The sequence below is a fragment of the Myodes glareolus genome, chromosome 6 (assembly GCF_982192425.1).
Source record: "Myodes glareolus chromosome 6, mMyoGla1.1, whole genome shotgun sequence".
Taxonomy (NCBI): Eukaryota; Metazoa; Chordata; class Mammalia; order Rodentia; family Cricetidae; genus Myodes; species Myodes glareolus.
Genome location: NC_142031.1, coordinates 23,873,541 through 23,899,734, shown reverse-complemented (window position 1 = coordinate 23,899,734; position 26,194 = coordinate 23,873,541). Strand labels below are relative to the sequence as shown.

Below are 26,194 nucleotides of genomic sequence, written 5' to 3'. Positions count from 1 at the left end.
GCCCCGCCCCGCCCCGGAGCCCCGCGGACTCGGCTCCGCCCGGGAGCGCAGGGACCGGCCCTCAGCAGAGCTCTCCCCCAGCCGTCGGTGCTGCGGCCCGCCCAGGGCTACCTCAGGCCCGCTCGGGCGCCGCCTTCGGGGCGGGGCGAGCCTCCTTGCTCCCCAGCACCGCCCATCTTCGGGCCGCTCGGTGTCTAGGTCCCGCCCCCAGCACCGCCCAGATGCCCCCTCCCGTAGCCAACGCCTCCTATCCTGTCGGTAGGGTCCCCACTCTCCCTCACAACACCCCTCGAAGCTTCTCACCTCCCTGGCTCTTCCCCGAGCAGCGCCCGCACCCCACCACTGTCAACGCCCCCGATCCTTCTCTCAACACCACCCTGATCCCGCCCTCAGCACCGTTCTTTCTCACTTCTCAGCACTTCAGTAACCAGGGCATGAGCATCGTGCGGATCCGATCTGCGGTCAACACTCCCTGATCCTCCACTTGGTCCTGACCCCGCCCTTAGCACCTCTTACCCCTCCTTAGTCGGTGATCCCGAACCCGCCTAGCTTGGTCCTCGCCTTTGGCACCGCTTCCAAGACGGAAATCCGCCCACACCTCTTCATTGCCCTCAAGCTAACTCCAATTAATTCCCCTCCTCGCAGCTCTTGGCCCTTCCTCAGCCCGGTCTCAGTCTGCTATGCCCCCTCGAAGTCTTTGGCCCCTACTAGTCCACAACTGCCCGCTTTGGCCAGTCCATCCCTACCTAACCTCCTGCCCAACTCAGCCGGGAAAACCGTCCAGCTCGCAGTGGCCTGCCTCTATCCTTGGCCTGGCTTGTACCCAGTCAGGAGCAGGCATGAGGTCTCCATAGCGTAGTTCTGGGGTAGGACTGACGATGAAGTGCTGTGGCAGAACCCACCTCGATGTTCCCACTTCCGGAATGCGAAAGCCCCCGTAACACGCAGCAAAGGCAGCTTCCATTAGGTAAAATGGAAGAGGAAATGAAAATTCTTGAGGGCAAAATAACCCAAAGTCCCATTTGGAAGAATGACAGACCAGACAGGAGTCCAGCCAAATCTGGACTCCCTAGGAATACAGTCCAGATCCCAATCAAAACACACCTGCACCCAAGAAGAGGTATAACGTGTGGGCTAATGAGGTTTGGCCTGGAAAACCAGAGGTCGCAGAAACTGGACCCAAATGTCTGTGAGCAGTCTCAACTAGATCAAACAGGCCCCATCCCTAAAGATGAGAGGAAACTCAGAATGTCCTAGCCTCTTCAGACAACCTTTTACACCTTCCATGGATATTTAATTCAATAGATTTCATTAATGGCTGTGGCGACGCACTGTTCTAGAGCCTTGAGATCCATCCATGAATAAAATACAAAATCGAAACCTTCCCCAGTAGGAAAGAGAAGAGGGCTTCCCAAAACTTAGGGAAAACACAGAGAGCAAGCCCACAGGCGCGATCACCGCAGGCTGTGACTAGCCTCGCTGGCACATGGAGAAAGCAGAAGAGCCGCTTGTTCTGAAACAGCTGAAACTCCATCCCTGTGAGAAATGCCCAGCAGTTCCAGCCAGGAACCTCTAGAGTGCCACTGGGCAGGAATTCCGAGAGCCTTGCCTTGGCACATCTGCAGTGGTGGAGAAACTGCCTCCATTCCAATACGTATGCTGAACCAGAGTGGTGCCCTCCTTGAAGATCGCTCTGGGGTGGGAAGTACCCCTCAGCTGGGTCTAGCTCCCAGGCTGAAGGGAAAAGGAAGTCCAAGAGCCAGGTAAGCATGAGCAAGGGGGAAGGGTAGTCAGTCATGGCTCACTGGTCTCTGCTCTGCCCTGGGTCTAGGGAAGAAGGGATTTTGGTCTGCATGTGGGCTGTGTCAGTACTTTGATTCATGGAGTACTATGACATTTTAAAATTGGACTGTGAAGCGCCAGGTATAGTGATGAACGCCTGTAATGTCAGCACTTGGAAGACTGAGACAGGATTGCCTTTAGTTCAAAGATAGCTTGATTTATATAGTACCAGGCCACTCAGGGACAAGCAGTGTCAGAAAACAAAAACATTCAAAAACAAACAATAAAAGAAGTACCTGTGGTGAGGGCTACACGACTCAGGAAATGTATTAAAACCATTAAAAACAGGGTGAGGGAAGGCTCAGTGGATAAAATGCCCATGGTGAAACATGAGGATCCGAGTTCAGATCTCCAGTGTCCATGTGAAGTGTCAGCTGTGGAGGTGCACACCTGTAACCACAGTGCTAGACAGAGCAGATAGACAGATCCTGGAGGCTTGGCCAGATAGCCTAGCCAAATGGCAAGCTCCAGGTTCAAATGAGACTTTGTCTTTTCTTTTCTTTCTCTTTTTCTTTTCTTTCCTTCTTTCCTTTCTTCCATTTGTGTCCTAGAGCTCAGTCTGTAGACCAAGCTGGCCTAGAACTCAAAGATCAAAGAAGATCCACCTGCCTCCACCCCGAGTGCTGGGAGTAAAGGTGTGCAGGACCACTGTCCTTCTGACACCTGGTCTTTAAAAACAAAGGGGGGAGGGCTGGAGAGATGACTCAGTGGTTAAGAGCACTGCTTGCTCTTCCAAAGGTCCTGAGTTCAATTCCCAGCAGCCACATGGTGGCTCACAACCATCTGTAATGAGATTTGGTGCCCTCTTCTGGCCTGCAGGAATACATGCAGAATACTAAGAATGCTGTATACATAATAAATAAATAAATCTTTAAAAACAAAGGGGGGGAACAATAGGGAGAACAATACAGGACACCCAACATCAATCTCTGGCCTCTACATATGAATGTATACACAGGCACAGGTACCTCCTCACAACATACACATGTACATACATACATATACCAGACACACACACTCACAAAGAAAAATACAACAAAATATGTCAAGGAGAGTATTTTATGCTGTGCAGATCATACCTTATCAGATCAGATTGGCACTTCGGTTTTTTGTTTTGTTTTTTTTTTTTTCTTTTTGGTTTTTCAAGACAGAGTTTCTCTGTTTAGCAGTCCTGGCTATCCTGGAACTCACTTTATAGACCAAGCTGGCCTTGAACTCACTGATATCCACCTGCCTTTTTCTCCCAAGTGCTGGAATTAAAGGTGTGTGCCAGTACCACCCAGCCACTTCCCTTCTTTTGGTAGTATATTTTTTAAAAGCACAGTGGCATTTTTTTAAATGCATTATGCTCACTTAAGATGGAACAGTTCAAAATTACACTCAATAAACTACTTTTCCTATAGAAAAGAATTGAGCCCTATTTCAACTGCAAATGTTGAAATAATGTGTATCTTAAATTTAAGTGACCCAAGATTTAAAGATTTTATTTTTTTCCAGGCAGTGGTAGCACACACCTTCAATCCCAGCACTCAGGAGGCAGAAGCAAGTGGGTCTCTGTGAGTTCGAGGCCAGCCTGGTCTTCAGAGTGAGTTCCAGGACAGGCTCCAAAGCTATAGAGAAACCCTGTCTCGAAGAAACAAAAATTAAAACAAAATTATTTTGTATTTGTGTATGTTTGGAGGCCACATTTGTGCAGGTGCTTGCAGAGCCCAGAAGAGGGCATCAGATACCACAGAGGTGGAGTCAGGTGACTGTGAATTTGAGAACCACAAACTCAGATCTTCTGGGAGAGAAGCAAAGGGCTGTTACCCACTAGTGGCTCTTAACCACTGAGCCCTCTCTCAAGTCCCACGCTTTTTTTTTTTTAAGATTTATTTATTTAGCTGAGTGGTAGTGGTAATCCCAGCACTGCAGAAGCAGAGGCAGGTGGATCTTTGAGTTCCAGGTCAGTCTGGTCTATAGGATTCTAGAATAGTCAGCCTACACAGAGAAATCCTGCCTCAAAAAAAAAAAAGAAGAAGAAGAAGAAGAAAGAAAAAGAAATATAAAAATCTAATTTATAAAAGTGGGCAAGACAGCTCAATGGGTAAAGGTGCTAGCTTCTAACATAAGGTCTTGAGTTGGATCCTCCAGTCCTAACATGGTGGAAGAAAACAGACTGGCGAAAGTTGTCCTCTGACCTCTACACATGCTCCATGGTGCCCTCCCCATCCCACATAACAAACTAATTTTCAAAATGATTTATCATTTATGTTTATGTCTGTGTGCTTGCGTAAGTTCATATACACCATGTGTGTGTAAGGGTCCAAAAAAGACAGGTGTCAGATCCCCCCAAACTAGAGTTATAGGTAGTTATGAACTGCTCTGGGAACCAAACCCAGGTTCTCTGCAAAGACAGCATTGAGCCATTTTTCCTGGCCCCTAGATTTAACTTTTTTCTTCTTCTTTTTGTTTTTGTTATTTATTTATTTATTTTGAGACAATGTTTCACTGTGTAGCTTTGGAGCTAGTCCTGGAACTCACTCAGTACACCAGTCTGGCCTTGAACTCACAGAGATTTGCTTGCCTCTACTTCCCCAAGTGCTGGGATTAAAGGTGTGCCACCACCAGCTGAATGAACATTTTTAAAGCAAGTTAGTGGGTGAGCTGAGTGGACATTAACAGTCACTGTCATGAGATGACACCATCTTAGCTGATAAACAGCAGATGTCCCGTAACCACCACTCTGTGTGTTTCAGAGCCATCCACCCTATCCCCAGAGGTCAGAAAGATAATCATGCCCTCTTCCTCTCATTCCTCATTCTTTTTGCATCTTCTGCATCTTCTTTGTTTCTGACTTACAGCCGCTGTTTAACTCACCTCCAAGGCCACTTACAGGAACATAGCTCTGCCATCCTCCGTGATACTGCTCCACAGGCAAACTCTCCCCAGTCTAAACAGCCCACATCCTTCCCATGAAAGGATCTCCAATCCAAGGGCCCTTGTTCCCTCAGCCTGGGTTGGATTCCTGCCACTTACCATGACACTGGCCTCCCAGACGCTCCCACTACCCTCAGAACAGGAGGCCTGCGGCTCACACTGCTCAGGCTTAGAGACAGGTTCGTTCGGTAGCAAAGACTCAGCTCAAACTGGTGCTTTGGAGTCGGTCAGTTAGGGAGTACACTGTGTACCCACAAAGGCCAGCATACAGCCAGTTGTATGCTCATGCCAGGAGGAGTCTTGGACTCTATACCATTCCTGGCACCACCACCCACTCCACACAGTGCTCAGTGCCTTTCCTGACTGACACCATGTCATCTCAGCCTAGATACGCCACAGGACAAGGTCCAGGCACAGACGTTTCCTTTCTTATTAAAATATTTAATAAAAGTAGCTTTCTCTGAAACAAGTTATAAAAGTAAAGTTACAAACTTAGAATTCCTGTCCACAAGACAGGAGAGGGAGGGTGAAGCAGGTTCTCAGAGGGGACCAGGGAAAGTAAAGCTGTAACCAGAACAAGGGGAAGGCTCTACTGCTGACAGTAGAGTTCCACTGCAGGGTAGACACACCACCTCAGTTTCCAGAGAAGATATGCCTTTGACTCTGAACATGATTTGGATAAAAATCATGCATTTTTTTAAATGTTGATTACTAATTAATCCTTCTCTCTTCCCAAAATCATAGTACAAGGCAGAATAAATTTTCAGCAAGAGCTGATTTTACACACTCCAAAATAAAAATAAGTGGAGCCATATGGTAGCAAAGGGATCTGTAAAAGGTGATGGTTAATCTTCGGTATCCTGACAGCTTACTGGGAAGTCAGGGGCAGGGCCTCACCATCAGGCCAGCTCACATATCCAGGAAATGAAGGATGAGAAAGGCACAGGACCTCTCAGCACTGGTCAGTCTAGCCACAGCCCAGGGTAGCTATGAAGATGGTAGGCTCAAGGCGCATCACAAGCACACCCACCAGATCTCCCAGAGTCCAAGCAGGGCTTGGCTCATCCTAGTACCCCAGTAGCCGCTTGGCTTCTTCACTCTGTGCCTGTAGGGTCTCACTTGCATATTTCTGTAGCAGTTCCATTTTCTTCCTCCGTACCAGCGCCTCCTCAATCTGTGAACACCCATAGTGAAGAAGTCAGCCCTCAGCAAGGCCTCCACCTCTCCCACAACCCAGGCAGGGAACACCTGCAGGGGCATACATAGTCAAGAAATCTGACTTTTACTGGACTCATTTCAAGACTGTCTGCAAGAACCAGCTATTTCCCTCTGGGAACATTCAACCAAAGCCCAGGCTGTCAGTCCCATCAAGTGGGGCCTGTACTTCACGGACCCCACAGTCCTCTGAGTACATGGTCAGGGCCAAAGGCTGCATATGGAAAGGAAGGACAAGAAACACCAGGAAGGTGAGCCTAGCTGGAGGAAAGCCCAACTGGGCGTAGCACCCATCCTACCTCCTGCTGCGACGGCACCGGAACGTGAGCAATGAACTTCTGCTGACCATCCTCCCCCGCCTTCTCCTGGCTGCCTTCCTCATCAGACTGGAGAAGACAGACACACAACCCATGAGCAGGTCACAGCGACATAAGCACTCACACTCTGCAGACAGTGTCACTCACTTGGACCTGGCAGCACAAGCCTGTAACTCTACACTTGGGAAGCTGAGGCAATAGGCCTGCTTCAAGTCCCAGTCAGCCTGGGCTGCAGAATGACCCTGTCTCCAAAATTAACAATAAAAACACAAGCACTGTGGGCCTTGAGAGTGATTTTTTTTTGGTGTTTTGGGGTTTTTTTTGTTTGATTGGTTGGTTTTTTGTTTTGTTTTGCTTTTTCGGGACAGGGTTTCTTTGTGTAACAGCCCTGGCTGTCCTGGAACTTGCTCTGTAGACTAGGCTGGCCTTAAACTCACAAAGATCCTCCTGCTTCTGCCTCTGCCTCCTGAGTTCAGGGATTAAAGGCATGCCACACTACCACCTGGTTTGGAGAATAATTTTTAAGGCTACCTGAACAACTTAGAGAAACCCTGCCTCAAAATAAAAAGAGACCTGGGGACAGTCTCAGTGGTATAGGACTTACCTCCCCAGTACCATAAAAACAAACAAACAAAACCTAAATTATTTAAAAGGAAAAAACTCCTTTCCATTGTTTTTACATAAAAGAAAGTTGGACTTGGGGGCACTACTCCACGGCTGTATGTATCACCCCGGCACTACATCTGTCTACACCCGACCCCTGGCCTGCCCTCGGTCCTCACTCGCAATGCGTCTCCCAGCACATGCTGCTTGCTTTGCTCCTGCTTGTGGCTGAGCATGGCTTACAGAGGCCACTAACTAAACACCTAAAGAATCAAGTAGTTATTTGTAACCCAGAGAAAGCCCAGGACATACTGCCATCCTGGTTTAAATGCTCTACTGATCTCTACGGCAGGTCAGCTGGACCCGGGCAGAAACCTCCACATGCTGTAGCTTTGGAGCCTGTCCTGGAACTAGCTCTTGTAGACCAGGTTGGCCTTGAACTCTCAAAGATGCTTGTCTCTGCCTCCCAGTGCTGGGATTAAAGGCGTGCACCACCAGCTCCTGCTTCTTTCCCAGAGATGAACAAGCAAGTTCCGTCAACTGCACAAGGAAAATACACCTCATCTCAGAACAGCAAATAGGATGTGTTCTGACTGGTCCAAGCAACAAGGCCATGCTGGACACCTGCCTGGAGCCCAAGGGCTCTGCATGGGAGGTGTAGACCACAGCCCCCTCTCTGGTCACAAGCCTCTGCAGAAGCCCAGGGGCCTGTTTCCATCTGTGAAACGGGTGTAGACTACTACAGACTACTCACTTCTGTGATCCAAGTGCTGATGTCCACATAAAGCTTATGTGACCTCAACTGGGTTTATAAACTGTCCCATCTGTTCAAAGGAAGCTAACGAGAGCTCCCTTAGCCCTTCCTGTCTGGAGCCCTCCCTGTGCTCCATCCTGCTCCATCCTGCAGGCGAGGGAGCTGGGCTGAACCAGGACCCAGTCTCCTCCCTGGTGCACTCTGTAGCTCAGAGGACCCCACAACCAGTACCTCCTCTTCAGTGACAGCATAGATGTTGATCTCCTCTTCCTCTTCCTCCTCCTCTTCCTTTTCTCCCCTAGCCAGCCGAGCATCTCTCTCCGCTTTCCATTTTCCCACCAGCTCAGCTCTGACTGAAGACAAAGCAGAACAAAGAGTATTTGAAAACATCCCACTGGGCTACAAGGCCAAGATACCCCCTCTGGAAAAGGACACCCTGATTCTGCCATAAAGGGTGAAAATGGCTGCAAAGGGCAGTCTGTCCTACAATGCCTCTAGCTTCAAGTACGTGCAACACGGTTTTTATAATAATATCTCCAAATCCTCTCCAGTGACTGACTGACAAGCACACATGAGAAAGGGTCCCTCCAAATTCCCATGGGAACAGATATGGACACACATCTCAGGCTGGCATGGAATGCTGTGCAAGGAGGAAGCACTCACTTGTAGACACCACCTCCCTCTCTGTCAGTAAGCTGTCAGTGGTAAGACGCAGATCTAAAAGCTACTAATAGAGGCACTATGAAACAAGCTCAAGAAAAGCTAGCTTATAAGGATCTAGACTGTGACCTGCCAGAAACAGGATCAGGACCGAGGAAGATCTGTGGCTTCACCTGCTGTTCTGAGCCTAGAAAGACCTGACTGCCTCACCTGCCACCTAGATGTCAGCTCACTAATAGTCCACTGAAGACCGTCAGCCACAATAAAAAGCAGCTTTTGGGATCATGCACTATTTTAAACCATTTTCAAGGGAGAGAAGAGAAGCCAGGTGCCAGCTACATACACGCCCACAGCGACCTACAGTGACACGCCCACAGCGACCTACGGTGACACGCCCACAGCGACCTACGGTGACACGCCCACAACTAACTACGGTGACACGCCCACAGCTATCTACAGTGATGGGCCCAGAGACATACGTTTCTTTTCATACTCTTGTTCCAAAGGCACAATAACTCCATCATCTTCATCCAGGTAACCATAGTATTCAAAGTCAATCGCCTTCATGAGCTCAGCACGTGTCTTTCTGGGAGGAGGGAGGGCTACAAGAAATGGCAATAACTTAGCTGGATTCCCATCAAGATCATCCTTGAGCCAAAGTATTTCTCCATACGGTGCTAGAGCCACACATGACACATGGCCATGGAAATGCCACAAAGTCAGCATTTCTCTGTATCATGTATGGGATCAAGAAAGTGGAATCACCTTCTCTAAAGCTAAGTGGACTCAAATTAAAGAAACCTACCCTTGGTTAAGGGGATAAGCCAGGGATTACAGCCTTGCTTCACAAGCTGCAGATCCTGGGTTCAACCTTCAACATTACAAAACCAGATAAATAACAAATAACAAGTAAATAAATGGAATCTTCATGATTTAAATTCGCAGAACTGGGGATTTAGATCAGCGATGAACTGTGCTAAGCAAGCACAAGGTCCCAGGTTCAGTCTGAAACACCTTCTAGCAACACTCTCAACCCTCAAGTCCAGAACAAAGCTTTTTAGGCAGAGACATACATCACAGAACTATTCATACAATAGTGAAAACTCTAGGGAAAAGCTAATACCATAAATATCAGCATGGGGTTTCCAGAACCCACTTCAATGCTCTTTCACACTGTGCTATCTTTCTTTCCTTTTTTTGTTTTGTTTTTTAGAAACAGGGTTCCTTTGTTTAACAGCACTCTTTGGAGGCAGAGGAAGGTGGATCTCTGAGTTCGAGGCCAGCCTGCTTTACAGAGTGAGTTCCATGACATCCAGGGTTACACAGAGAAACCGCTTCTCAAAAGAAAATCTTATAATTATGAAAACTTGAAGCCGGGCAGTGGTGGCATATGCTTTTAATCTCAGCACTCGGGAGGCAGGGACAGGCAGATCTCTGTGAGCTCGAGGCCAGCCTGGTCTACAAAGAGAGTTCCAGGACAGGCTTCAAAACTACAGAGAAACCCTGTCTTGAAAAAACAAAAGAGAGAGAGAGAGAAAAAACTTGAAAACTGGAAATAAAGATCTACCAATACTTCCAAAAGAATGGTTAAGTATGACTAATTCACACCACGGTGATCCTTTTATTTTCCTTTTGGTTCTACAGATCAAACCCAGGACGCATACATGCTCAGCAAGTGCTTCCCCATCAGCTTCTGCGTGGGACATACTTTAATTCTTCACAACCAACTATGCAGTCAGTAGCTGTAAGTGATCCATCAAGGAGTGTCCCGGCAGGTAGGGGACAGCCGTGTTTGGCAGACCTCCACTCACTGCCCATAGTTGGAAATGGCAACTTTATCTGCCATTTCAGTTCATGTCCTGTGACTGGGTGGTCATCACACTAGCTAAAGCAAAAGTACTGCCTTCCTCCTGACCACAGGGACTAGTTTTAAAGTCCAATCATGTGAAAGAAAAGAGAAAATGTATACTCTTAGTCAACTGGGACTGAATAATCTTTCACCTAGGCCTTGAGAAGGGCCTAGACGGAAACACCAAGATCATACTGCTTTCCAGTCATCTCTGCTGAAGACCTGCACTGGGTCAGCAAGGCGACTCTAAACTCTCTCTAGCTGGGCGACAGTGGCACCTGCCTTTAATCCCAGCACTTGGGAGGCAGAAACAGGCAGGTCTCCACGAATTCGAGGCCAGCCTGGTCTACAGAGAAAGTTCCAGGACAGGCTCCAAAGCAAACCCTGTCTGGGGCAAGAGGGGGGGTGGGGGTGGGGTCTGACGGACGGACACTCCTCTCTGTTTAATTATACTGAGTAAAAGTGACTTATGCACACCACTTCTGAGCCAGGCACGGTGGCCCAGGAGACTGAGACAGGCTGTCATCTGAGTCCTGGGCTCACAAGTTTACGACATGCCTAGGTAACACTGAAAGGGCTCTATGTCAACAACAAAACCTACAGCAGAAATGCAAATACACGGGCTGGAGAGATGGCTCAGTGGTTAAGAGCACGGCCTACTCTTCCAAAGGGCCTGAGTTCAATTCCCGGCAACCACATGGTGGCTCACAACCATCTGTAATGAGGTCTGGTGCCCTCTTCTGGCCTGCAGACATACACACAGACAGAATATTATATACATAATAAATAAATAATTAATTAAAAAAAAAAAAGAAATACAAAAATACACGTTGAGGGCCGAAGACATAAATCATTGATAGAGTGCTTGCCCGCATGTACAAGGTCTATGGTTCAATTAACACAGAAGAAAAATTAAATGAATTTAGAAAAAAGTAAATGGCGCAGTGAGATGCCTGAGTAAGTAAAGCCTTGATGACATGCATGGCCAAGCAGAGGACGCCTGTAAGCTGTCCTCTGTAACATGCAATGTTACGGTACACGTGAGCCCTCACACACACAGATACTCATACCGTAGAGAAATGTTAATTACAATAAAGAAAGATGAAAAGTAAATGCAAAAAAAAAATTAACAACAACAACAAAAAGAAACCCTAAATGGTAACAGGTCTGTAATTCCAAAACTCTGCAGGCAAGTCTGAGGCCAGATGGAACAAAGTCTTAAGAAAAAAAAAAGCTAGGCATCTATAATCCTAGCAGGTAGAGGCAGGAAGATCAGGAGTTCAAAGCCTGGGTTATATATAAATAAATGTAAATATGAGACCGCGATACAAATATATAAAATAAAATTAAGAATAAAATTTTAAAGCTTTTTTTTTGTGTGAGGGGGTTGTTTTGATTTTTTGGTTTTTGTTTTTTCGAGACAGGGTTTCTCTGCAGCATTGGAGCCTGTCCTGGAACTCACTCCACGGACCAGGCTGGTCTAGAACTCACGGAGATCTGCCTGTCTCTGCCTCCTGAGTGCTGGGATTAAAGGCATACGCACCATCACCTGGGTTTAAAGTTATTTTTAAAAATCTGGATATAGTAACTCCTACACTGCATAGTATATGGCATCCTTCTCTCATTCACTAGCAATAATTAAAGCCAAGGCCTTCTCAAATATGAGCTACTTACGTTCTTTCTCAAACAGCTCTCTGACACCAGGCAAATCTTTTGCTGCCCCAAAGTACTTGTAGCCACGGTTTCCTGGGACTTCTTTACCTTCATGATCCAGCATTTTAGGGCCAACTTTCTTATTGGGGAAGAAAAAGGAAAAATGGATCTGATACATAAACCTACTTTCCTGTGTTTACAGATACATTGAGATAATAATGTCATATGAGGAAAACACCCCACACGGAAAAATAGTGGTGGATTGTTTTTAAAACCTCTTAAAAATTAACCTAGGCCTGGAGACATAGACCAGGAGTAGAGTGCTAATCATGCAAATAGCCTTGGTTCAGTTCCCAAACCACAAAAAAAAAAAAAAAAGTTAAAAAAAAACACAGCCTGACATGGTAACACATCTCTAACTTTAGCACTGAGAGGGCAAAGGAAGGAGGCCTGATGAGCCATGTTCAATTTCACAGGACCCACATGGTAGAAGAGAAAAGGGACTTCTACAAATTGTCCTCTGACCACCAAGTTTGCATTGTGACATGTACATACACACACACACACACACACACACACACACACACACACAAATAAATGTAAATAAATATATGTCATTAAGAAACATTAAAAGCCAAAAGGAAAAATCAACACAGATGTGAATACGGCTCAGCACAGTGCTTGCCTAACCCCAATAAAGCTGGGTGTGGTGGTGCATCCTTATAATCCCAGCACTTGACAGCCTGAGACAGGAAGACTGCCAAAGCTCCAAGGCTAGGTTAGACTACATATACCCTGGCTACACAGTGAGATTTAGTCTCAAAAACTTAAAGCAAAAACAGAAAAAGAAAAAACATACCAAGGAGCTTAGGGATATAGCTCAATCAGTAGAGGCCTTGCCTAGCTTGCACAAGGTCCTGGGGTCAATCCCAGCACCACACAAAACCAGGTGTGATGGTACATGCCAGAAACCCAGCACGCAGGAGGCTGAGGCGGGAAGGAGCAGTTCAAGGCTAACCTTGGTTACTGTGAGGCCAACCAGGACTACATGATGGCCTGTCTCAAAAGAAAAGCAAGCAAAAACAATAATACATACCAAAATAAAAACAGAATGGAAATGTCAAAGTATATCACAGAATTTTCTCAGCATACTTTTGTATGCGGAGATTGCAGTATAAAGTGTATATGCTGAGGCTAGAGATATGGCTCAGACCTAAGAAACAGGTACTGCTCTTACAGAAGATCTGAGTTCGATCACCAGCACGCACATCAGGTAGCTGACAACTGCCTGAAACTCAGACTCCAGGGAGCTCAGAGTCCTCTGACCTCCGTGGGCACCAACACTCAACACCTGTGTCTTCATTCTCTCTCTCTCTCTCTCTCTCTCTCTCTCTCTCTCTTTCACACACACACACACACACACACACACACACACACACACACACACACACACTTATGCAAAACTAAATCTAAATTTAAAACAAAGTATATGCCAAGATTGGTAGTGCAAGACTTTAATCCCGGAAAGGCAGCTGGATATCTGTGAGCTCGAGGCCAGTCTTATCTACATAGTGAGTTCCAGTACAGCCAGAGCTATGCAATAGAGACCTTGTTCAAAAACGTAAAGTGTGGACGTGTGTGTGTTACCATAATCATGATATTAAGGGGGAAAAGCCCACAACAGACAGGAATGTCTCTGGGGAGCACAAAAAAAGAATGTAAGGTGGCCATGGCTATTTTAAACAGGTACTTTGCCTAGGCTAAGGCCTGAGCCATGCAGTATTTCAGGATTATGCCACCACCCTTTTCACAGGTATCCTGTCAACAGGTAACAGCTGCTCTTCGACCCTCTGTCACTATCAGCTGGCTCCCCCTAAACCTTGAATAGGCAAGGACTGAACCTAAAAACAATGCACAGCTAGACACGCCCTTCAGCAAGCTCAGGTAGTGCTGGTCTCCACAGGACCACCCAGCTCCTTGAGAACCAAGCTATAGTTTACTTACTCCATAGTCAGGACCGCCGAGCTCCTTGATTCGGACCTCCCAGTGTCCTTTCTCCCTTAGCAGCTTGTTAATTTCATCATTCAGGTCTCGAATTCGGAATTCCCCTAAGCCAGCTAGAAAACAAAACTGCTAATATCAGTTCAAGACAACACACCCTAAAACAATGAATGTCAATATTCCCAATACATGTACTCAATGTCATAGCTTTACAATGGCTGGCAACAACACTGCAACAGTCTATTACATAAAACTGTTCATTTAAATTGATAAGAGAGGGCTTGGTGTGGTAGTGCACACCTTTAATCCCAGCATTCAGGAGGCAGAGGCAGGCAGATTGCTGTGAGTTCCAGGTCAGCCTGGTATACACAGCAAGTTCCAACCTAGCCAGGGATACACAGTAAGACCATCTCAAAAACAAATAAATTTTAAAATAAGTAAGTTAAGTTAGGAAAGTCATCAACATGCAAATAAAGGAAGACCAAGACTATAAACAGAGATTCACAATGGTGTAGGATTAAAAAATTATTTTAAAAACTTTTACAGTAGCAACCAAAAAAAAAAAAATGGAAATGCTTCTGTACTATTTACACCACTACTAAAATGAACCAGTTTAGGTGGTAGGCAACTGTCAGTCTCCCAGGCAAAGATCTGGCGAGTCTGGCTTAAGCATCAACGGCCAGCACCATCCTACGCACTCCAGACCTTTCAGAAAAGCAGTGTGCTGCTATGGGACTTGGGGCAAGACTATGGGCTTTATAGGTCGCCTGGGCCCGCTGGAAAGGAAGCGCACGAAGTGCACACTCGAGTGCTGACTGCGGTGGCTAAGGGCACCCAGCAAAGAGGAGGACAGCTGGTGACCACACGGTCGAGAACCAGCGCGGTCTTCCTTAGGCAGAGGGGAATGGAAAGCTGCAAACAGGCATGTGGAACACTGCAGGGAGGCATGACCTCCATCTGTCTGTGCTGACAGCTGATGCGGATACGCCAATCAGTCCAAAGTCAGCCCACTTATGTTGGAAATGGCATGCTTCATCTTGAATAAGTCCACTAAAAAAGGAAGAAAAAATAAGGATCAAGAGACAGCTCTGTAGTTAAGACCGTTTGTGGCTCTTGCAGAGGACCAGTTTGGCTCCCAGCATCCACACCAGGTGGCTCACAACTGCCTGTGACTCCGGCTGCAGAGGGTCTGACGTGCTCTTTTAGTCTCAGAAGGCGCATGCATCCACATGCACACATACACACACATGCATACACATAATTGAAAATAAAACAAATTAAAAAAAGAAAAGGATCAGCCAGGCTGGTTGTGCACACCTTTAAACCCAGCACTCGACAGACAGAGGGCACTTGAGAGACAGAGGCAGATGTATCTTCATGAGTTCAAGCCAGGATGGTCTACAAAGAGTTTCAGGACACCCATGGTTGTTACACAGAGAAACCTTGTCTAGAAAACCTGTCCCCCCTCCCATAAAAAAATGTGCATAGCCATCACACTATTCTGGAGACTGAGACAAAAGGAACCAAAACACTCACGGCTTGCCTGGACTAGAGTTCAAAAGTCAGCCTAAACAACTTAACAAGATCTTGTCTCAAAATAACTATAACTAATGCCAAGTAGAGCAAATATGAAAATAAATTTACAAACTTCCATTCCCATATAATAGCCTCTTAAGCAACAAAAGGGCCCATTACTCCCATTTTGAGGATGTGCAACCCTACAGTCAGAAAGAAACTCAAAGCAACCAGTCTTCCCAAAGCAAAGCTAATGCTTACCTTAAAGAAAAAGGGAAAAAAAAAATATGTTTTAATACCTTCTTGTTGACATTTTGAAAATCTAAGTAGAAGCTAGATATGCTTGAGTGGGTAGGGAAGGAGAAAGGATCTGGAAGGACTTGGGGAGTGGGAGAATACGAACAAAATACATTTAAATACGAAAAATGTTTTTAAAAACACAAAATTTAATTAAAAAAACTAAGTTAAGCAGAAGCCAGGTGGTGGTGGCACACATCTTTAATCCTGGCATTCAGGAGGCAGAAGCAGGTGGATCTGAGTTCCAGGCCAGCCTAGTCTACAGAGCTAGTACCAGGACAGCCAGGACTACACAGAGAAACCCTGTTTAAAAAAACCAAAAGAAAAAAAAGTGAAGTGTAAAGTTATCAGGTGCATTATTCTATGAAAGTAATCTAGGTCAAACTGACTGACAATCTGTGTGCGTGTTCTGTTTTAGCCTCCTGTGTACCGTGTAGCTGTGAGGACGGCTTTCTGCTCCCCCACACTGGGACTGCAGGCATGCACCACACTTGGGCCAGTGTTCACATCTCAATGGCCCTGCTAATTCCCTACGGACTTGCCTTACTGGTCATTAGGAAAGGCGGGCTGAGGTCCTCATGTCTAACTGTGTATTCTAGAGCACTTTACAGGCTTAGCCATCTTACCATTCTGAATCTGAGCAACTTTTTTCGAGATCTCTCCAATGATCTGTGGGGAAACAAATAGCAACAGGTACATTTTCATGGTGTTTGAACAGATCTGGAAGCACAGGAAAACTGTAATTCACAACTAACAAAAATACTCTACAGGTGCAGTAGAGCACACCTTTCACCTCACCACTGGGGAGGCAGAGGCAGGCGGGCCTCTGTGCTCTCAAGGTCTGCTTATACAGTAAATCCCAGCCAGCCAGCGAGGACTACGTGAGACCCTGTCTCTCAAATTAAAAATAGCACTGGGCAGTGCGAGGGCCCACCTTAATCCCAATACTTGGAGGCAGAGATTGTGGGTTAGAGGACAGCCTAGTCTATATACTAGTTACTAATCATTGAGACAAAAAGAAGCAAGTAAAAGCATATTACTTCTTTTGAGGTCAGGTTTACCCAGAACATACCTGTCGTCTCCATTTCTCAGCTTTGGGCAACTCAGTACATTCGGAAGCAAGAAATGGTCTTCGTTCCTAAGGAGAATGAGAAAACACATATTGCCACTAAGCTCTGTGCACACGAAAGTAACATCCACAGATGGTTCAGGCTTGAAACCTGACAAATCTAATGCTCTAAATACACTTGAAGTCACAGTGCTAGAGGATACTCAATTCCTACCCCTTACTCTACAATCTTTTCTTAGGAAAACTATAGAATTAGGAAACACAATTACTAAAGGAACTATAGCTAAAATAGATGCATGCAAGTATGTAATCTCTCCAGGCCCACCTCTACCTTCTTCTTTTTTTTTTTTGGTTTTTCGAGACAGGGTTTCTCTGTGGCTTTGGAACCTGTCCTGGAACTAGCTCTTGTAGACCAGGCTGGCCTCGAATTCACAGAGATCTGCCTGCCTCTGCCTCCTGAGTGCTGGGATTAAAGGCGTGCGCCACCACCGCCCGGCTCACCTCTACCTTCTTATAGTCGCTATTAGAGCTAGAATGATAAGGGAACCCAGACATCACTTTAGATCTTTAGATTCAGAAAGAAAAGAGAGAGAGAGAGAGAGAGAGAGAGAGAGAGAGAGAGAGAGAGAGAGAGAGACTGAGAGAGAGGGCGTGTGCAGGGGCCAGATAATCACGTGCCCCCCAGAAGAAAGGAACACCAGAAGTTCAAGTGTACAAACGCTTCAGCAAGTACAGGCAGGACAGATGGAGTCTGAAGCCTGTCCAGGGAGTTCCAATCCGCGGCCTCTTGACACATCCCAGAGAATGCAACTTCACTCACCTTGACTTTCCCCTCTTCCAGCTGAGCTTGACGAAATCTTGCCAGGGCGGTCCTGCCAGTGACACAAAAGACTCCGTTAGATTTCTCACCACTCAAGTTCCTGGATGGAACAGGTCTGCTCATGACCACATCTAAAGTCTAGTGCGAACAATAAGAAAGAAACCACAGCAGCCAAGGGTTTACAAGTTCTAAGGGATAGGCCTCCAACACTATGTGTGTTTCTGAGCACTCAGGTATCTAACAATACCGCATGTACAGACTGGGGAAACTCTATCAGACTACTGTGATAAGCAACATACAGAAACGTTAAGATTGATTAACATCATGGATGCTCTTGCTGTCGTTCCCAACCTATCCACAGGTGGGGAAACGTTTATCCAGCATATGTTCTGGAAGATGTCAGAAAACATTAATGGGAAAAACAAACATGAGCAAACACAGGAATACTATTTTAGCACAAGGAGAAAAGAAACCGCTTCTAGAAAGATTCCTGTTAAAGGGATCATGTAAAAGTTCTATGCTGGTCATCATATCTTAAAATTTTCAGCCCCAAGTAAGTTGATACTCACATAGCCTTTTCTGCATTTCGGGCCTAGATGGAGACAAAGGAAGAAAACATTGAGTTTAGAATATCTGTTTTTTTTCTTGTAGTTGACTTTAAATGATAATTTTTAAAGGGTTAAAAAATTATTTTTTTTCTTTCAAATTCCTGCTTGCCTGTAGGCGCACCATGCATGAACAGTAGCCAGAGGAGAGACGGGGACGTCAGTTCCTCAGAACTAGAGTATAGGCAATTGTAAGTCACCTGACATGGATGCTGGGAACCAAACCTGGGTCCTCTGCATGAACAGTTGTAACTGGCAGTTTCTCTCGCACCTGCCAGTTTCCGAAGAAGCACTCTGAGGCTTAATTCTTACTACTCTGTCAACTGCTAGCATTTCCCTCCATCTGTTTGGATTTCCCGCCTAGCTATATTCTGACCTGTCATAGGCCAAAGCAGCTTTTTTATTAACCAATGGTAATAAAAACATATTTACAGCATACAGATGGGCATCCCACATCAGACAGTAAGTGCTTTTAACCACTAAGCCAACTCCTCAGCCCCTAGAATACCTTTTATCACTTCTAATGTTTCCTATTTTTGTCATTCTTTAAGCTATTTACTTTTTATGATCATACACATTTGTAGAATGTATTGTTAATCCATTTACTCATACATGTGTGTAAAATGTACTGTGTTAATCCATTAACCTCTCTGAGCCCTCTCCCACTCCTACTGGGATTACATCTGCACCACCAGGCACAGCTGGCTGTGAACACAGGAAAGTACCAGACTGGCTTCTGCAAAGCAATTTCTGCGCGAGGGCTGTCACATCAGTGCTAAGTCAACGATCCCTGAACCACAGGGTCAGGAAGACAACACATTTTCTTCAGTTGAGTTGTAGACTACTTGCTAAATTTGGAACTTGGACTTTGCTACGAGCTCTTCCTCTCAGTATCACTGAGACATGGTCTCACTAAAACCTAAGTTTCCCTTTGCACCACACACAATGTCGTGATGACGTCTTCAGATAAATGTGGGAAACTAATCAGATACATCGTTGACAGGAGGCAAACTGAGCTTCATCAACTACCTCTGGAAGCAACTTCGCAGGGGGTGGGTGGATAAATGAACAGGACAGCAGTGCGGGACACGCCCTCCTCCAGACTCAGCTGAACAGGACAGCAGTGCGGGACACGCCCTCCTCCAGACACAGCTGCTTCATGACCAGCTTTCTCTCCTTGTTAGGATTCTGTGCTAAGTCTCTAGTGGCTTCCAAAACATCCTCTGTAATCACTCCATGGAATCATGTGCTTCCTAAATTTTTGTTTATCTATTTTTATTTAATAAGAATATGTATCTGTTTGAACCTACATATATATATAAAACATTCCCCCCAAAAAATGAACTGGTTTTTTTTTCTATTTGGTATTGTAAAACACCCCAGACTGACAAGAAGACCTATATATTTGAATAAATGCCCATATTTTGCATATATATTACATGGTTATGCATAAACTTAGACCTGTTTTATAAACATGCTTTAGTATGTGCATATGGGCAAATATCTACCAAAATGTGGCTAAGACTATCTCAACACTAGACCTCAAAGATATCAACCAAACTCAGATGTGTTAAAGCAACTCTATATGCTTTTAAGGGGATTTCTACTTTTAATGCACATAGATAAATATAGATTCTTTTGTATGTATATAAATATTTTGCCTATATACATGTGTGTGCACCACGTGACTGCTTAGTGCACACTAACTTCAGAAGTGGGTACTGGATCCCCTAAAACTGAAGTTACAGATGATCATGAACCACCATGTCGGTGCCGGAAACTGAAGTGAAGTAAGTGGTCATCTTTCCAGCCGCCACGGGGTCTTCACTTTGAAAACACTACAGTAACCACACCTCTTTGTACCAATTCTCGCAATGATCTCATATTTACATACTAGACACTAATTGAGCGAATGAAACCGAGGGTCACAACTTCTCAACACTTCAGCCCAGGTTAGTGAACTTCATTCACTCACTCCGTCTCGAGCATTAAGCAACCAAAAATGTGAAGACCCTGCTCTTGAGAAATTTTTATCTGTGAAAACTGAGAACACCTGGGCAGATCCTCTGCCCATTCAGTCCCATCAATATGCTTCATCCGGACTGAACCACATGAATGTAATTCAGCTCCCCAACTCGGTTTTCTCCTGCAATTTCTAACACCCACGCCAGGCAGGAAAAGAACCCCTGACCAGGCCTGGGACCCCGAGGCTGCCCACTGACAAGGGCTCTCGCGCCCAAGTGCCCGATGCCCTCCCCACAGCACTCACCATGGTGCCGGCCGGCGAGGGCGCCCAGGCGCCGCGCCGAACAGCGAGCCTTGCAGTCCGGGACCAGCCGGGCCGGCGCAGGAACGGAAAACTCTAGCAGCCAACAGGTTGCTCTCTTTTTGTCGGAAGAATAATGAAAAGGACCGGAAGTTAAGGACCGGAAGCGGATAAAAGAGCGGAGGAGGGGCGGGAGACGCAGTTACGCTCTGTGGGCGGCTTTCCGTTGACGTCTGTCTAGTGCGTCGTCTCGCGCAACGTGGGCGAGACTATGCTTGCGCCGCGGCGATGAGGCTGTCAGCGTTTGAGTTTGTTGTCGTGTTAGCCGCGGTCAGAGAGTTTGCCTGTTTCTGTCCTTCCTATCCTTCTAGGACCGCGCTTGACCATTTTGAAGATGACTCCTCTACCTCTGTGAATGCACTGAGTGTTCACAGCCACTCGGGGCCCTGTAGGAGTACTGTCGCCTGCGTGGACCCGGGTCCCTGACACGCTGGCTGGGGAGCCAGTGCCTTCCTGGGGGCTTCTTCACGGTTGCCTGTCATTCGCTTGGAGCTGAACAGTGCCTGAGACCACGATCCTCCTCCCTCCTCCTTTTAGGAAACATGTATAGCTATTATAATTTCTAAAAGTGACTGTTCCCAAGAAACTGACAGGGTGAATGTGATCGTGAAAGAAAGGTGTGAGCCAACGAATCAGGTCTTTCTCCACACATTCCCAGAAGTCAGAGACCGCCGTTTTAAATACAAATTTAAGGCTAGGCTTGCTAGCCCATGCCTTTAATCCTAGCATTCAGGTTTTTTGTAAGAGGAAGGACAGGTTGGTCGATATAGAGAGTTCCAGGCCTGCCAGGGGTGCATAGTGAGACCCTGCCTCGGAAACTAAAGCTGGGCACCTTTGATCCCACCGCTCAGAAGACCATCGGTCCACAAAGTGAGTCCAGGACAGCCAGGGCTACATAAAGAAACAATGACTCGAAATAAACAAAACAAAAAAAGTAATGAGAAGAAAATAAAATACAGAGGTAAGGTCCAGAGAAGAAAGGGCTACCTGGAGTACTTGGAGGTTAGAGACTGCATGAGACACTTGCCAGAGATTTGGGCACTAGAAACGGTGGTGGGCTCTCTCATTGAGTTGGTATTAAGAACACCCATGTCACAATTCAGGCAAGAATATTAACAGACCACCATGCATATAAGGCAAAATTAGAGTCCTTTATTAGCCAGCAGCAGATGGCAGACTCCTGTCCCAAAGCACTCTCTGCACCAAAGCTCAGGGATACAGCATTTATGAAGGTAAAAACCACAATGGCATCACCGTAAGGTGTAGTGTGGGGAACCTGCTACCATTTGCTTTGGTTATACATTCAGCAGTCGTTTTGGTTATACATCTGGGCCATGGTCAGCCCACTATATTAACTTTCCCTGCTCCTGGTCATTCTACCATTAGACTCAACCATTGGTACACAGATTCTCAAGGAAAGTGGTGCACTGGGAGTTAAGGATCAAACGTGATTGGACAGATACTTAAGGAGTATCTTTGTAAGTGGGCAAATGGCCGCCCGGATAGAACCTGTCTTCCCACTTCTTGCAACTAGGTATGGGAATATCACCAAATAATGGCTTTGGGCCAGGAGCCCCAAAATTTTTTCTTACCCCTTCATGTATGCATAACTAAAGCTAGGCTTGTCCCAGTTGCCTTTTATTTTTCTTTTTTTGAGACAGGGTTTCTCTGTAGCTTTGGAGCCTGTCCTGGAACTAGGGTAGATAAGGCTGGCCTCAGACTCATTGAGAGCTGCCTACATCTGCCTCCCGAGTGCTGGGATTAAAGGCGTGCACCACCACCGCCCGGCCCCCACCATGCCTTCTACACATTACTGTTTATTTTACAACTATTTCAGTCCAAGACATTTCTGTCATTGTTGACCTGATTTTAAAACTTAGTTAAGGGACTGGAGAGATGTCTCAGCAGTGACTAAGAACACTGGTTACTCTTCCACATAAGGTTTGGATCCACCTGTCAGAGGCCAAAGGTGAAACTTCCAAATATTAGGTTTTTCTTTAAATTCCTGAATTTTAACTTCTGACTTCCACTTTGCTGACAGACACTATTCAGAAAGCACATGCAAATTGTAAGCTGCAGAGTTCTAGACTTTCTGAAAGCTGAGGTGACGGCTGTTCCTTCACCTGAATCAGCTAACCAGATACATCTGATAAATGTCCCATTGCCTTGTCATTGACTAGCCTTTCAACTTTCCTGGGCCCTGACAACCAATGCCCCAGTTTCAGCCGGAAGTAATTAAAGAGAGTACACAATCCCTGCTCCCCTTAACAGGCTGGAAATGCTGAGACAAAAGGAAATTCCCTGACTTAGGGGACAAATTGGCTATCTATGCCAATCGATATATTAGAAAAATGGGCTCAGGTTTATCAACAGGCCTGTTCACTAACAAATAGGTCTACAATACTATACAATTCAGCATCCTTTATGCAGAACAAAGCTATTATCCATCACAGGGTCTTTGACCCTTCTGCTTCTGATAAATTACTGTTGGCTCTTACACCATTGATACAATAAATAATTCCTGTTTGGGTACCATTAGGCTAATGGTTATTAAATCTAAATGTAAATTCATACCAGAGTCAAGGATTTGACGCAAGATACAACTTCAGGTGGGAATGTTATGCCTTAAATTTACCTCTAAGCCCCACCTGCCCAAGGACCAGGTAACTTCCTTGAATCCTGGGAGTTGTAGTTCTTGAAAATAACAAAGCTTCATGGAAAAGTACAATGGCCTATGGGTTTTGGACATACAAGCCCCAACTTGTGCCTCAGGTCAACTCACCAGTAAAGTTTCTATGGAGTGGTCCTGACCAAATTTCATCTTGGTCAGTATATAAAACTCTAATTAAAAGCTTGCTTTAATTCCCACCTTCCACCAAAAGACCAAAGGACCTGTATTCTGTGTTCAGCTCCTAGTACCTACATGGCTCCAGTTCTTGATCCAATGCCCTCTTCTGACATCCATGGGCACCAGGCACACACATGGTGCACAGACATACCAATATGTAGGTAGGCAAACACCAATACACATATAAAGAAAATTTAGCAAAACGTCAGCAGCTAAGAGTATGTTCTACTCTTCCAGAAAACCTCCAAGTTCAGTTTCTAGTACGAATGCTGGGCAGTTTCCAACCACCTATAAGTCCAGCACCATGGTATCCAACATCCTCTTGTGGCCTCAGCAGCTATACACATGGCAATCACTCATAGACATATACAAAGTAATAAAATCTCTGCTGGACATGGTGGAACGGATCAGCACCCAGGAAGCAGGGTCAAGCAGCCAGTGCTCTCAACTGCTGAGCCATCTCTTCAGACCCTGTATATCTAATTTTACATTGGCGTACTATACAAAATATTTAATATATCCTCAAATAGGACTGTCCCTAAATCAGCCAGAAATATCTAGTATTGAACATCAAACTCTAATCAATTCTTGACTAGAAAAGTTCCCCCAAGAGTTCCAGTGATCACATGTGGCTGACTTGTAAGTGGTACATCAATATGCCTCATTCATAAATCTCTTCTTTCTGAGCCAATTAGTATAAACATAGGCTGAAAGACTGAAGTACTATACCATGGACTTTACCATCAGATAGTTATTTTACTAATTATGAACAACTTTGTAGTTGGGCCAATTCTTTAAAAGACATGCAAAATAAAAAACCTGAAACCACAGTAATTAAGAGAATTTGCAATGTAGCTGCTCTGGAATTCCTATTCTGACAGTGATACCTGTCTGTAGTCATCTAACCTAGTAGTTTTCAGTCTGGTGGCATATTAGAACCATCTGGAAACCTGTATATGTATTGATGGCTCAAAACCTACTTTTGAACATTTTAATCCAAGTGTTTGAATTCCCAACTTCAATCAAGTGGTTCATACTAGCAACTACTCATGATAGGATCTTTGCTTTGAACTAAAAGCACAGCACTTGGAAGATTGGGCTGATTTGTAGAACTAGTATTTATGAGTAACAGCAGTTGGGACCACTTCTATATGTACACTGTCCACCTGACTAAGACATTACAAAAGCAGTGTATTCAAAATGATATAGAAAATCATACTTGTAACTTAAAAACCATAGAAATTTAGACCTACCCAATCTTCTAGCCAACCACTCTGTCAAAATACTGGAAAACTAGAAACAGAATGTTGTCATATAGCTACTTCCTTATTGAAAACATTCCCTCCTAAAGGGAGGCTCCTAGAACTCAAACAAGGCTGAAAAAGTCAGCAAGTTACAATCTTCTCAAGGCCTCTTGTTTCCCAAAGCCGTAAAAATTGCTGGAGTGGACACCCAAGCCAGGCTATCTGTTAAGTTGTACAGGGAGCTACTTGATGTGTTTGTCGTAACACATGCTAGGGTGGACTTTTCAGTGACGCAGCTGTTGAACCACCTAAGTGCCTGTAATAAATCCATGGTTCACCAAGCTAGACTTATGTGCAGTTATTTCTTGACATGTCCCTGGTGCCATACCCAGTATGAAGCTATCTCCCTAAGAAATGACTTAACACATGTATTTAGCTCTTCTTCAGTACATCAGGTTTTACTTCTAAAACCTTAACCAACATTGCAAATAGATCATTCATGAGCATTCAATGTTTCCCAAACCGAAATTTATAGCTTAAGTAATGTTTGTTTTGAGAAAGGGTTTCTCTGTGTGACAGCCTGTAGACCAGACTGGCCTCAGAGATCCCAACTACCTCTGGCCTCCTGAGTGCTGGGTTTAAAAGCATGCACCATCACCTTGGCTGCATGAGTAACTCTCTTACCTGGTGTTTGGGATCACGAAATACTTTGGTCTTTGAAATGTATGGATATACTATCTAAGGACATGGATCACAAGTCTAATCATGACATTGAAATGGTTCATATATCCCTTATACACATACCCCAAGGTGATTTTATACTTTTCTAGTACCACAGCATTTTATGTAATTTCTCACTTCTAAAACTTTTAACCTCAAATTTCTGATGTTCACCTTGTAGCCAAATGCTCCAACAACCTGGTCAACAATACTGGTCAAAAATAATCTCTTGCAATGCTGCACTGTACATCAGAAAATGAAGTGTTTTATGCTTTGTATGGAACCAATGTTATGAACTCTCGTTACTGCAACCAATGAAGCATGTAGGTAGCATCAGAGGGACAATTTACAGCCACTCTTTTGGGAATCAAACTCAGATCATAAGCCTTTCCTTCCTCAGTCATCTCACCTTTTTCATCTTTAAGACACGTCATTTCAATGTAGGCCAAGCTAACCATAAACTCCTGCCTCCCAAATGCTGGGGTAGGCAGTCATCAGGCTGTGTAGCATGTACGTACAAAAACACCAGTGTGTGCCCAGTGCCAAGCCAGCCAAAATAGTGCATTAGGATCCTCTGGAATTGAAATTACAGGTGATTGACATGTTGGTGCTGGAAGCAGAACTCCAAATGCTGGTCAGTCCTCGATGATCAAGCGCTGTTAAACAGCTTAGTTGCCTCCCTCCTCCCCTTTGAGTAAGCGTTTTACTATGTAACCCTGGTCGTTCCTGAAGCTCACTTAGACAATAGCCTCAAACCCATCTCACCTCCTCTGCTTCCTGAGTTCTGGAATTAAATGCACACAGTACACATCCAGATTGTTTTATGGGTGGGTGTTTTGCCTGAATGGATGTGCAACATGTACAGTGCCTTTGGAGGACAGAAGGGCATCAGATTCCCTGGAACCTGGTGTTACAGATGGTTGTAAGATGCCATGTG

General features: G+C 45.3%; 1 protein-coding gene across 1 annotated transcript; it reads right to left on the bottom strand.

Annotated features, from left to right (window-relative positions):
* Nucleotides 1–5,181: 5,181 nt before the first annotated feature.
* On the bottom strand, nt 5,182–20,523 carry Isy1 (ISY1 spliceosome associated protein). The gene is made up of 11 exons (XM_048416644.3): nt 20,389–20,523; nt 18,084–18,106; nt 17,515–17,566; nt 16,698–16,763; nt 16,252–16,294; nt 13,817–13,929; nt 11,834–11,951; nt 8,790–8,912; nt 7,882–8,003; nt 6,276–6,362; nt 5,182–5,935 (listed from the first exon to the last, which is right to left on the bottom strand). Exons 1-11 carry the CDS (start codon nt 20,389–20,391, stop codon nt 5,828–5,830), a joined length of 858 nt encoding a protein of 285 aa, XP_048272601.1. The 5' UTR covers nt 20,392–20,523; the 3' UTR covers nt 5,182–5,827.
* Between the last annotated feature and the right edge of the window lie 5,671 nt (nt 20,524–26,194).